At 40.5% G+C, this 14,635-nt stretch overlaps 1 protein-coding gene across 4 annotated transcripts in view; it reads right to left on the bottom strand.

The window, feature by feature from the left end:
* eya4 (EYA transcriptional coactivator and phosphatase 4) overlaps positions 1-6,442 on the bottom strand; it is a 49,544-nt gene extending 43,102 nt beyond the window's left edge. For 3 of the 4 annotated variants that reach the window (XR_015107679.1, XM_086166921.1, XM_086166920.1), the window contains exons 1-2: positions 4,877-4,979; positions 2,831-2,891 (exon numbers count right to left, since the gene is read on the bottom strand). Coding sequence is in view for 3 of the 4 variants with exons in the window: in XM_086166921.1 (XP_086023047.1) it covers positions 2,831-2,891; positions 4,877-4,950 (135 nt within the window). In the remaining variant the exon portion in view is untranslated. Of the gene's footprint in view, positions 1-2,830; positions 2,892-4,876; positions 4,980-6,116 lie in introns of those variants that run through there. The other variant, XM_086166922.1, reaches the window with a different exon arrangement.
* Positions 6,443-14,635: the final 8,193 nt, after the last annotated feature.

Below are 14,635 nucleotides of genomic sequence, written 5' to 3'. Positions count from 1 at the left end.
CGTTCTCTTCGATACTCGCTTTTTTCTTCTGGTGGCCATACATTAAAATCCTGCAAGACTCCCTGGGGTCAATAAACGCCACTGCTCCCCCGTATATCCCCTGCTTCCTCCTCTAGTGAACACACTGACTCCAATCCGGGCCCCTTTGGATCAAGAGGCATTGAGGGGTCTGTGCGTGCAAGATGCGAAATCAGACTTATGTTGCGAGATGATTTAAACCAAGGCATTTGATTCAGATGTTAAGAAGTCATCTGCTATCGCTGTCATTTCATGGTGCATCACACAATCTCAAAAAAACAGTTATCACCTTTTCTCTACAGCTAAACAAGTATGTGACAACAGGTGGGGTGAGACACTTAAATAGGCTAAAAGTAGCAATACGGGGCTAACCACTTACAGCCCTTTCTCAGGCTCCTATTAGCACTCCCCAAGGACCCCAGACAGCAGGTTGGCCCTCGGCAGGCAGGCGGCCAGAGGGGACGCATGACCATAACCCAGATGACGCGCAATGGATGTGGTGGGAAAAGGGTGTGGAGGAGGAAGTAAGGGACTGAGGATTTTAAAGGCTAGAGGGGGGTGAGGATATCAGGTGTCAACAGACAACTCCCAGAAACTTTGTGTATAAGGTCCGTGCTGTTTTCTTAGTCACCCGAGACACACCTTTTTCAATAATGCAGTGCGGCTGAAGAATCAGCCACTTTCAGTGACACACTGAATCCGCGGTGGATGAAGTTCATCTGACATGTGGATCTTTTTTTTTCAGCTGAAGGGAGTCTTTAAAAGCTGTCAATGCGAAACAAAGGGTGATTTGGAAATCAAACCGTCTACCCAAAAGTAATGCATCCACTAAAAAAAGGAAATAAAAAAATGGGAGACAGCAGATACATATTTATTGTACACAAGTGAGACACAGTAATAATATGTATTATACAAATTTGTGCATGTGGCAGCTTAGTGAATGTTTCTTATTGCTATGTAATGTATCCAAATTAGTGAGTATACTTTTTAGAACCAAAGTAAAGACAATTTCATCCTAGGGATGTAAAAAAGAAAAAAACGTAATTATAAAAATGCTTATCATATGCAAATTACATTAGTTACGTTCATGTTTAATACAAATAGTCCAGGTAAGAGTTGAACCGATTCAATGATAATTAAAGAAAAAGAAAAAGAAAAAGAAAATGAAAGAAAATAAAGCATCAAACTTCTTACTAAATTAATTAAAGAATTAAAGAGAAGATAAAATTCCCTCTTGTTTCTGTACCATTAACAGCTGAACCATGATATCCAACAAATTTGCTGAACCAATTTTTTTAACCCAATTACATATACAATTTTGTTTGGTATAAGTTCCATCACAATTTAATTCCCAAGTTCAATATATGTATCATCAGTCAACTGAAAAAAAAACAAAAAACATCCATATAACTAGCTGAAGTGAAAAAACTAATGATCACCATATTGCTGCATAAACAATGATGTCATTTAATGAAAAAATAAAAAATAAACATTAAAGAAATGTCAACTTTGAGCCAAAGAAGGTAAAGACCAAACTTTTGGTGGGTCCAAAATCTCTGCACTGAGATCCTTTAGCTGAGTGTGATATCATTAAAATTTGTCCTCACACAGAGGTTTCATTTTCAAGCCGAACAATTAATCAATGTCTTTGAGTTGCAGCTCAAGTTCACATTATAAATGATATCACTGCTCTATTTAAAGCAGGTGAGGTAATTGTGGTATATGGACATTAATATTTGATATTGGAATGGTCTTAAGAAAGGATGTTATTTTTTTTTCTATTTCCCCTTCTTCCTTTCCATTTTCTCAATTTCTTTAATTTTTTCTTTCTCACTTATTTTCCTTCTAACATTCTCTCATACATTGTTTCTTTCTCTCTCCTTCTATCATTCTTCCTTTCTGTCTTCTCCCTTTCTTTCTTTCTTGCTGTCTTTCTTTCTTTTTTACTGTCTTTGCATGTGTTTGTTTTTAGCGTGTACTTGTGAGTGACAGTACTCCGCTGGGGTCAGCCTGTAATCCATCCCGGGGCGAGTCTGACTGAGCAACACAAAAAGTGGGGAAAAACAACATACTTCATGTGCTCTGCCCCACTTCGCGCTATTATTACTGCCGAGGCTGGCAGGTCAGAGGGAGAGAGGGCGAGAGAACGAGCCTTGATGGAGGAGGAGGAGAAGATGAAATTACACCTGTTCTGGTGGCTGACTAACGACTTTGAAATGCGAGCGGACCTCGCTCGCCGCCAAAATCATTTTCCCAACAATACAGCCTGATCTTTAAACAAGCAGAACTGGGACGCTGCACTGATGTGACGCAGAGGGAGCCCGCTGTGCTGACACACTGGTGTGTGTGTGTGTGTGTGTGTGTGGGTCTGTGCGTGTGTGTCTATAACCGTGACTGAGTTCTGCGAAATAACCAACACGTTAAAAGAACTTTTATGAGTTTTATTCATTTTATTTTTTATTTATTTTTGTTATTTATTTGAATGTAGATTTATTGAGGGTTCAGAACCTTGTGTTACTAAATGATATAAAAATTATGCAGTTGAGGTCTTAATGAGGTTTCACTCATTTTAACTGCTATCATATGGCTCACACACTCAGTCACTTACACACACATACACACACACACACACACCCTGCATGATACTTATACATCGGACTGGCCAGGTAGAGGTGCAAATTTATATTTGTATGGGCAGTTATAGGCTCATTACCTGGTGTGCTCTTTCACACGCGCACACACACACACACACACACACACACACACACACAAGCACACAAAAACCACACACACACAGTAACATTTAACTCACCATCTGTTCGTTGAGGTCCTGCGAGGCCTCCATGGATTCTTGAGTTATGGTCTGCCACGCACTTAAGGGGCAAAACAAGTGAAAATAAAAACATTGGACATAAAACAAACCTCAAGTTTAATAGAAAGTGATGAGCTCAGTAGACACCAAAATTATTAAAACACAATTATATTATTGTTTGAGTGGCAAATGAGCTGGTTATTGTGACCAAACCCCTGTGAAGCAATGTGACTTTTGTGTGTGTGTGTGTGTGTGTGTGTGTGTGTGTGTGTGTGTGTGTGCGTGCGTGCGTGCGTGCGTGCGTGTGTGTGTGTGCGTGTGTGTGTGTATGTACACATCTCTTGCTGAGTTCCTCTCCCGGTGTGTTTATGTGTGAGCAACAGGAGACTGACGGAGGGAAGAAGCAGCATTAACTTCAACATATCATCTTCAGTCGAGGGTGAAGTGGAGAGATAATTGCAGAAGTAAATATCAACAATGAAAATGGAGACGCGCAAATGATATGGCTGCTTGGCTGGCTCTGGATCACAGACACGGTGGCTGGCTAGCGCACGAACGCGCTGAGAGCCCCGACAAATACTAGACAGGAGACAGGTTGTTGCGAGTCAGAAGTGCCACAGAGGCTGATTGGATACAGCTTTAAGAGTGATAAGCTGAGGTGTTATGATGCAGGGTTTGCAGAAATGACACCAAAAAGTCACTATTTTTAGTATATTCTGGTCTGTTTTTCTGTTTTTAAGCAACAAAAGGCAGAAAGAAGAATGGAAAACAATGGCGCCACCTAAAAACAAACAACCCAAAATGGTTCCACTCTAATATGTTGTAGCACATCAATGAGTGAGGTCTGACAGCTGAACAAAAGAAAAGGTACAAAGAACTAAAAAACAAGAGTTGTGTATACCCAGCATCCCAGAATAAGTAGAGCGTGGCATCACTTCATTGTACATTGATATCTTGATAACTTTGCTGTAGTGAATTTTGGCTTGTAAATAAAGCAAACAAATGTTAATGTATAAATAGATTGCTACCTGGTTAAGTCTTAGTTGTATATATTTTGGAGCTGAGAATTCTTTGCTAATTTAATAAATGTACGTTGAGCACAAGCGTGAAAATCGATTGCAAAAGTCATTTTGTGAATTAGCAATTTTACATAAAAACAGGAAAACTGCCCTATTAAGAATGATAATAATGCATTTACTCCCCTTTTTTGGACCTCATCTCACAAACTGGTCCTCGTGCCTGCACTTTGGTCTTTTTTGCATGCCGTCATTGATGTCTTGAGTCACAGTTCGATCAACTTGACAAACAATTTAGAATGTGTTTCCTTTGCAGAATTTTGACTGATAACGCAAAAAAGATTACGTTTTAACAAAGAATAACTTTGCGCGATAAATTAAAGAAGAAGCTACACAAAAGAAAATGTATTTTAATGCAGACTCAAGCCCCAACTCTCTCTTTTCCACTCAATGATTATGACTCTGTTTCTTTCGATCTTGTTTCCATTTAATTGAAGACGATTGAAAAAGCATCGGTGAACTTGACCAAACAGAAGGCCTTCGCCAGTTCTCTCTGGATGTGCACTCGTGTACAGGCTGCGCACGTGCACATTTGCCTCAGACGCTTGCTGCTCTCCGACTCGATCCTTTAAATCCTAACTGGCATCCTTTTAATTTTTCATAGCGTTCAACTCCTCCTCGCCTGAAACCGAAGACAATAATGTGTCTCTCAGGTGAATTGATTTGTGCCCTGGCCTCCCTCTGCTCCCCCCACCCTTCCTCTCCCTCCCTCACCCCTTCCACCCCCAACCTCCTTCTCTCACCTTTGTGGAGGACAGAAAGAGCCTTTCACTCTCCTCTGCAGATTTATCTCTCTGGACATGGGTTATTTGACCCTTCCTGCACACTCACTAACATATACAAATTGTAACAATTTATCTCTTGAATTTTTATAAATAGAAAAAAAAAAATCTGTTGTAATTGGCTTGATAATAATCTTTTTTTTTTTTTTTTAACTACCATCGTTCCACAAACCACACAGGCCGGTTACCTGACACTGCGTGAGGAATCAATAAGGCCTGTCAGTTCCTCCCGCGTACCGGAAGAGTGAATTCTATTTCTCATAGCGCGACAGGGCGAACAGGGAGCCGAGGGAGGCGGTGGGGGGGGGGGCGGAGGATAAGAAAGTGTATCCACATCATCACTTCACACTGTAAGAGACGAAGGGGGTGGGGGGCGCAAACCGCAGCCAGAAGCGCTTGTGATGAATTTCTAAGTTAGAGAAAATAGTTCAGTTAAACTTTTTTTTTTCTATTTGTAAAATATCAATATCGAAAATAAAACCTTTTATTTATAGTAAATAAAAGTGAGGGTAAAAAAAAAATCCTGTGAGAAAAAAAACAACAACATGAATCTCGAGGAGATTTATGTGCGTGGATATGTTTTTAAAATTTCAATGCAGTTTTACTAGGATTTGTTTATGACTTTCAGATAATATTTATCTTTAAATCGTCGTCTCTGCGTGTTTTAAATTCCAAATGCGCTTTTTAATGTGCGCAAAAAAAAACCTCACTGAGCTTCTTTTTTTTTTTAGCTCATTGACGCGCGTTCAACCCGAGCCCCTCCGAGTGAAACGTAATCTGTGTGGATTACGGCGCGCCAGGCCTGTCAGATTGCGCGTCGGCCCGGATGACTCGTTTTGCCGTTAGGGGCAGGCCGATGGCCAGTTTGAGCTCCGGTATGAGATCCCCGTTTCCTACATATCAAATATAAACACAAACTCCACGTGGGATGAGGGGAGAGATCGGCCGCGGCGAGGCGGGGAATAAATCCTTTCTTTTTAATAATCTAAAATGGGGGAAAAAAAAATACCAACAACCAAATGGCAAATGGATATGAAAAACAATTACCACATTTATTGTTTTTACAATTTTTTTAATGTGACATGAAAGCCAACAGGTGCGTTCAAAACCGCTGCGTCAGTTGTGGCAATGTAGTAAATTTCTTGAAATCTCACGAGATTTAACATGCTCTGGTGGTTTTTGTGCATCACGTATGTTGGCCTATGAAATGAAACCAAATTAAAGTATCCAGGCTAGAATTTTAAATTCACCCACTTTTATTTAACATGCAGTAAACAAGTAATTTAGACGAACACATCCATGATCTGTATGATATTTTTATTTTTTTAGGATTTAAGGGATTAAACTCAATCAAAGTGAAATACGTCATGTTTTTAAGCAGCAACATGTATGACCGGCATAAACAAAACAAATAAAAGTTAAACATACCTGTGCTGGAATTATTTTCGTCCTGGCCAAGATCTCAGCTCCCACTCTTTCCTCACTTCTTGGAAACGCTCATGGTGGAGCCGGAGCGGCTGCAGCACAGCTCTCCCTGCTGCTCGCAAGCTGTCACTGACCCGCTCAAAACACCGCTGCCATCGCGGGAGTCCGGGTAAAAAAAACAAAGTTTGCAATCGAGTTGGACACACTCACAGGGTCAGGCCCGATTCCCCGGTTCCGGTGACAAGATTGCGGCGGGAATCGACATTATTTTCCCGCTCCGCGTCCAACTTTGAAGCCCGGGCAGTCAAGAGGCATTAGACCCAACTTCATAATTGAGGACCGCGCTGCTGCGCATGCGCCGAGTTGCCATTCGCGCAGTGTTGGGCAAGGGCCCAGAGGAGTAATAGAGTTGGGGAGAAGGGGCGAGAGTAGGGGGGCAGCAAAATGACATTCTTATTAATAGTTTGGCCCAAATGACGTCCCGCCGTGCGCTGCCTTTTTATCTATCTATCTATCTATCTATCTATCTATCTATCTATCTATCTATCTATCTATCTATCTATCTATCTATCTATCTTGAATTAATTCATAAGGCACACTGGATCATAAGGCAAGGATTTTTGAGAATATGTAAGGATTTTAAGTGCGGCTTATAGTGCAAAATATACAATATATCCATTTGTGTGTGTATATATATATATATATACATATATATAGAGAGAGATCCATTCCACATGCCTCCAGACTCAGATCTATCTATCTATCTATCTATCTATCTATCTATCTATCTATCTATCTATCTATCTATCTATCTGTTTTCATCTGGAAATTGAGTTTTTTTCTCTCCCTCAAATTCCTGAAGAGGAGTAGGAAGTACAATATTTGTATTATTGTGATAATGGAGGGGCTCTGTAAAATTTTGCAATAATTCAAAAGCATTGTAACGTGGTGTGACGAGATTAGCCGGAAAAACCTTCCCAGCATCTTTTTGCCGGTGTCACAATTACAACTGAGCCTCCTATAGCCTAATGTTAATAAACCCATATGTTTGTGTAGGTCTTCCATGTTACTACAGTTGTAATGCAGGTGTTATTACTGTTAAAAATGTATTAACCTGTTTGTTATTTTGGCATAATGGAGGGCAGAACTCTCTCACTGACTGTGTACATATGTTTATACACACACACGCACACACACACACACACACACACACACATATATATATATATATGTGTGTGTGTGTGTGTATGTATGTATGTATATTTACTTCATATCCATGCATCCATCCCATTACGTTATTTGGAAACTGTGTTTTTTTCCCTCAAATAATTGGAGTTGGAAATACAATTGTTTTGTCTCTGTTACAGAGGAGGGGACATTATAAATATCACTGCACGGAAATGTCACAATAATTCAAAATTACTTTAAAATGTACTAAATATTCGACATAAGTAAGTTCATCGCTCTCTCTTTCTGTCCCCTTTTCTCCTCCTGGTGGATCAGTAGATCAACCACATCATGCCTACACACCCTTCCCATGAAGATTAATTTATTGATAATAACGCCAACAATATTCTGTCCCAAAACATACCAAATCCAAGAAAAGTGTGGATATTTCCATCTTTCTTCTTTTTTTTCTTTCTTGAACTCCTGCCCCAGTTACCTCAGTTATGATGGGATGGCAGTGAGGTGAGATTTTCTTCTAACTTGGGCAAACAGTAGCACCAAACCACTGATTCCCTCCTGGGTTAATGTTGTGCTAGAGCCAGTATCCAAGCACAAATGACAATTTATCCTCCTTAAAACTTGTCATATTTAAACGTAAAATGAAACTCGATGCCCACGTCTAAGCTGACTTGTTAGCAAAAATAGAAAATATCAAAGTAACACACGGACGCTGCAGTGCTGGAGACATGCCGCCAGTTAATGTGTCCAGTTATGGACAGAAAAGGGGAACTATCATTCCTATAAAAGCCACAAAACACATACAAAGGCATTCAAAACAGAAAAAGCATAAATCATCATGGCTCAAATATATGCTGTGAGTTCGATCAGACAGCTCTGCTCTGCAAAGGCCCCCCGAAAAATGACAGATCTGGCCACTGAGTTTAGTGTATTTGAAAAATTGAATGTTTGTTATGGCTTATGGATTCCAAATGTTGGATACTGCTGGCCCGGGACCAGCGCTCTTTTACCATGCTGTCATTTACTTTGGAGGATGATGTCACTAGTCTGTCTGACCAATCCCTCATTTATTGTTCAGAGATCCTGCCAATGTTTCACTCTTTCTCTCTCTGGCTCTTATGAGCACCACTGCGATATTTGTTCAAACATTTCAAGAGGCTTCTTCAGAAATAATATGCAGAATGAAGAAGGGCTAATGTTACCAAGCACTGATTTAATTGTTAAAAAAAAAAATGTTTGCCTTCTTGCTGGCATGGGGGGGAGGGGGGGGGGTCACTGAGTGGCTTGACAGAAGTGAAAAGGGTGCAGCAGAGACAATGAGGCCCGTCCTGATGGTTGTCTTTCCTTCCCTTTCATCCATTCATGTGGCTGCAGTTGATTGACTCCAATTGGGAGCTAATGATTATTGCCCTCTCTGGCTCCAGCAGCAACAGTAACATCACAATCACTCTTGTGTCGAAGACTGATCTAATAAAGTCTGTAGAAAGTCCCCGGACCTTGGCGTCATCTTTGACTAAGAGCTGGCTGTTTCAAAATCTCGATTTGAGTGTTGTTGAGCCTATGCGGGGGAACTTAAAGCTCATAGAGTTCTGAAAGGGGAGCTGAATGCTTTCACTGAATTTTTTAAAATCTCTCCTTTAAATTCTTAGACCAACACCCAACACAAACCACAGCAGTTATATACTGGAAACTCCCTACAGTCTTTCAGAGCTGAAGAAGCCTCTCAGATGAGAGGTGAAAAATCTACAACGACAAAAAAAAAAAAAATCCCGCAGCCATGACAAGATCTGACAATGATTCTTGATACTCACTTTTAGAATGTAGATTGTTTCTAAATATTTTATTCACATTAAATCTCGACATGTTCACTTGTGGCAATAATATATCTCTTTCGTTGAAAGGATAGTGCATTCACACATTTTCAAGGAAGATTTAGAAAAATAAATAGATACAATAATAAATTAAAAAAAAAAAAAAATTCGATTTTTGTGTGGAAATGACACAAAAAATATAATGCTTGCGTACCCTTGTCTAAAAGAAAAGAAAAAGAAGCAAAAAGGTGAAAAAAAGTGACCTTATAATTACCAGAACACCATATTTAATGATAAAATCTATTCTAACTGATGAATGTCATCACCTTTTTGTCTGGCAGTTGAGCTGAGACAAGCACACCACTGTAATATTAGTAAAGGGAGGTTAGTCCCCAATAAGTCCAATTTCACTGTTTATTTTGAATCAGCTTGAGGGAACAAAACCAAACTCTCGGTGCTTATTTGCTGCCATGTATTCTTAGCGTTGAATAGTTTTGAAGAGGTTTATGAAACTGCAATCAGTCCTTTGTTCAGAGCAGACAGATATTAGGCTGAAATTGTCAAGTAAGTAAAACACGATTTTTCCAACATGTTGCCGCTGTAATAGAGGCTTTACTGAAGTGTTCATTCTCATCTGACAGCAAGAAAATTACAACATGAAAGTGTTCTCTCTCTGCCAGAGCGGGAGCTGGGACATCCCTCCCCTCACTTGTAGAACATTGTATGTCTTTCCATTCGTTTATATTTCAGTGAAATGCGGACAAGCCCTACAGCTTCATGCGATGCCATGTTTACTGGCATAACATCACATGGTGACTGATGTCTGTGTGTTTTGGCACTGCATGTGGGAGGGTTGAATTCAAACCCTTGGCATGGCTGATGGACAGGCACTGGCATGGCAGGAGGGAGCAGAGGAAGATAGAGAGAAAAAGAGGGGGAGGCTTGGTCATTATCATTCAACACAAACACCAACATTTAAGTACTGTCTTAAATTGACAACTCTCTAACAGGCGCATCTGCCAATCGCAGACCATCCGATAATGTTCACCTGTGGACTGTCACTGCTCTCCAAATGTAATATAATTTGGGAGATCAACAAAATATTCCTGTCTTGAACATTAGACAAACCATAGCTGGAAATAAATTGCCATTTTGCCCGTATCCATTATTATCAACCGTCAGAGAATCTCCTCGGATACAAAGCGGGCAAAAGAAGTCAGGGGGCCACGAGGTGTGGACAGAAATAGACTTTTTCTCAATTGTGAAATATTTGAAGAGATACAGTCTCTGTGGTCAAATGTTAGATTGTTTGCTCACGGTGACAAGCAAAAGATTGAGGTGTGCAGAACATTAACCAGAAAATGTGTAACCCCTCATCATAAACAGTTTGAAAATCAAAAAACTATAACATAGACACTCAAAATGAATATGATTATTGTCTAACTTGATCTATTCTAAATTCCTATTTTGTCTATTCATGCGTATTTTACACCATTATCCACATACTAAGCAACCCAAACTATATATTTAGATATCATCCCAAATCCCTTGATAAAACAATCTCAATCGAAATTAAAAGAACTATACGGAATTTGACAAGATTTATTTGCTAGGTTCATCTAAAATGGACCAATTTGTTAAACAGGATTTATTCTTGAAGGAAATGTACTAATTTCATTGATACCAAGAACATTTTTCACATATTGCATTCATCTTTTTTCACCACACAGGCCTCTGAAAATGATCTGGTTTATACACATTTTAATAAAATGATATATTTGAAATGCATACACTTTAGTCTGTCTCATCCTCTCAAACCTGTTATATATTCAAACACATATGCGTGTGTGTCTCATTCTCACAATGGTTTGCAAAATCTGACAAAATCACCAGACTAACAAAACTACATTTAGGGAGAACAACAACAGCAACAACATCAGGGATAAGAATTGACAACAGAATTGAACAGTAAGGGTGAAAAATAGACAACCAAAACTAAACGACAATATAAATAGAGTGACAACAGCAATGACAAGAATAGAATAAATAAACAAAAATAAGCAGGATGCATGTGGGCTGGGAGCAACAGCGATAAAAAAGAGAGCACAGTTAGGGCATGACGCGTGAATGGGTGAGGTAGTGAGGTTGTGGAAGCAGCACAGATGCACCTCAGGTCGGTCAGAGTTGTGTGCCGTTGGGATGAACCGTTGGCTGCAGGAGCTTTGCATCAGCCACAGCTCGTCATGCTGGGGGTGGGAAGGATTTTCCAGGATAGCTCCCGGTTTGTCCTTCACCCTCCCCACTGCCACCAATTGAAGATGGTCCAGGTTCAGTCCCACCACCGAGTAGCCTTTCTTCACTATCTTGTTTAGATTGTTGACTTCACCAGTCCTGGCACCGTCCCACCAGCACTGCACACTATAGAGAAGAAGAGTCCACTGGCTACCATAGCCTGTTACAGACTCAAAACAACCTCAGGATCCTCAGGAAGAACATCCCGCTCTGACCCTTCCTGGGAAAATAAATATCAATGTGTAGAGTTTATGTGTTTTCATAGTATAATATTATAATCATTATTTCTGGTTCTGTGTCATTCCTGTATAATAATATGGCCAAATCTCCAGTTCCCCCCCAACTCCTTCTCTGCCGCAGCAGACACTGGCCAGAGCCGTGGTTCACAGTGATTGACACATTCTGCCAGAATAAATTAAAACCTCAAGCTGTGACGGAGCCCGAAATAGCAGGAAGCTGTCGCTGACCTGCAGTCTCTAGTGCCACATGTCAGCAAGCTTAAAAAACTTGGCAGAACATTCTGCACAAAGGAAGCATGTACAGGTGTTTTTGCGTCTGTGTGTGTGTGTGTGTGTGTGTAAGTGTGTGTGAGAGAGGGAGTGTCCGAGGCGCAAACGGCACGGACCCGAATGCTTCGACCGTAACTGCAATGTAAAAATATAATTCAAAAGATGGTCTGCGTCAAGAAATGAACCCACAACTTCTTTTTTTTTTGTAATCCTCATTCAAACCAACTTCAGCTTGTTTAATTAAACTGAAACCACTTTGGAATTTGAAGGCAGTGGCAGATGGATCTATTTTTTTGTCCAGCTGTTCTCCGGAGGGTGATGGCAGGGTGGGGGGCTAAGCCCCAAGATGTTTAGTGGCATAGGACTGAGGGTTCCTCTGCCAAGTCACAGAGCTCCTGCTATTGCCAAGCAGGGGGGTGGGTGAGAGAAAATGCCATTTAGCTGGCTGGTATTTATAGATATGTGAGGAACTTGTGCTCAGGCCGGGTCGAGGTGCTGACGACGTAAAACGAGAGGACGCTTCCAGAAGAAGAGTGTCAGAGCACACAGATAAAAATACCCGCTGAAAGATGGGCCTGGTCATTAGTGGCACAGTCAGGCATGTGACATGGCAGCATTTCAGAGTTGATTTATGATTATTACTACAGTTAACCTATACCTCTCCCTTTCCAACACCCAGCCTCCATCCCAAATTGGTTTGCCAAATGGAGTTTATTTCAGGAGAGTGCGCGGAAGAAAAAAAAAAAAAAAAGGCGGTGGGCATTTTAAACATTTGCAAAGTTCAAGAATTTCATTCCAGATATAATGCATTCCTTAAAGAAAAGTATAGGCCGAATCAAATGACTGTCACCTGCGAGTTTATGAACGTGTGTCGCATCCATGCTTACAAAGCGATACCACGAAAACTTTTTTTAAACCGAATTGAGAAGACTGCAGCGATTTATGGCTGGAAACATTGATTAGTTAGTTGATCCCCAGGAAGCAAATGTCACACGGAGACACAGGGAAAGAGCAGAGGGAGGATAATGAGCTCATTGCATGCTGCTGCCTCCCCTAATTGCTGTAGCGAGCTGCCACAGGGAGGAACAAAGGAAACATTTAACACGTCGTAAATTCCTGCAATGTCCCATCGAATGACTGCCACTCCAGTTACACTTCCAACTTTCTTTTTGCTGACTCTTTATTATTGTCCGGTGACAAAACACGACAATAATAAAGTATGTTTACGTGAACTTGAAGGCAAGTGACTGTTGCTTGTTAAACGGACTTACCATGTGATTTTATGATTATATTTCTTTTTCAGTGATTAATCAGTGATTAATCTGATTAAATCTCACTTACTGGTGCTTCTTTTTTTTCTTCCGTCGCTATTTATTCTGGATGTTAAATTTCAAGGGCAGCAAGGGGTTGCAGTGGACGGTGCTTCCGCTTCACAGCAAGAAGGTCCTGGTTTGGGGGGCCCTTCTGCGTAGAGTATGCATGTTCTCCCTGTGTCTGCTTGGGTTTCCTCTGGGTTCTCCAGTTTCCTCCCACAATCCAAAAACATGCAGTGAGTTCATTGGAGACCCTATATTGCCCAGATGTGTGAATGAGTGAGTGCCTGTTTATGTCTATGTGAGGTGTGAATGAAAGAGTTAATGGTTGTATTTCTCTATATGTGGCCCTGTAATAAACTGGCTACCGGTCCAGGGTGTGCCCTGCCTCTCACCCAATGACAGCTGGGATAGGCAACAGCCACCCTGTGACCCTGATATAGATGATGACTAAATTCATGAATATAAAATTTTAGAATAAAAATGACCCCCATCAAGGTTATCCAGCTACAATTTACTTTAATGTACAGACTCTATACTTTACTGTGTAGTACTGCCGCAGATGTAACGGGATTTAAAGCATGTATTATTTAGCATTATTCACAGTCTCTAAAAATGGTTGCCACACCAATAACTTCCCTGCCTGTGTAAACTCCAAAAACAGAAGTTGCGAAATAAAAGAATAAAAACAAGCTATACTCAAAAGCCTAAAGTGGGCTTCATCAAGCAATACTCTGTTTATCTTTGAGTCGGGGTAAAGGTTTCTACCAGATATGTGGACTTAAAGATATTGACTTCAATTTCAAGATGGACAACCAATAGCTCAATCGATGTCTGTCTCTAACAGAGAAGCAAACTAAAAATATTTTTTAAATGTTCAAAATGATTTTTGGCCTCAATGTTCCGCTTCTGCTGGATACATTTTTAAGCTTTGTATTATTTTGCTTTTCCCCCTCTAAATATCAAAATTTGGATTGTGCCCTGCATAGTTTCATCAGTTTAGCAGACAGGAAAGCTGTTCATACAGACACAAATGCAGCATGTCTCTCCAGGAGCCTGCAGAGACGTCTTGTTGAACTCCTTCCCAGTCTTTTGTCCCTCAAGGCAAATGATGGAGCATATGTGTTATTTGGTGAGATGGTGATCAAGCGTGTGTATGTGTGTGTGTGTGTGTGAAAGCAGTTTAAGGAAGGGATGGAAAGAGCAAGAGATTGTATGATTCTGTCCACCTATGAACGTCCATGGAGACTCTTTACTTGTGTGAAAGCATGATACAGGGTGTGCATGTCAACCCAATACATTCTGCATATTCATTTTCTTTTTTTTTTTCTTTTTCTTTTTTTATAGGGGGGGGCACAAAATTAGTTTACCATCAGCACTCCGCCTCTGTCCAGTATTTTTGTCCAACTCCC

Source organism: Fistularia commersonii, chromosome 20 (assembly GCF_037954325.1).
Source record: "Fistularia commersonii isolate RoL2024-O1a breed Wild chromosome 20, RoL_Fcom_v1.0, whole genome shotgun sequence".
Classification (NCBI taxonomy): domain Eukaryota; kingdom Metazoa; phylum Chordata; class Actinopteri; order Syngnathiformes; family Fistulariidae; genus Fistularia; species Fistularia commersonii.
The sequence above is the reverse complement of the archived record's forward strand: the minus strand, read 5'-3'. Positions and strand labels throughout refer to the sequence as shown.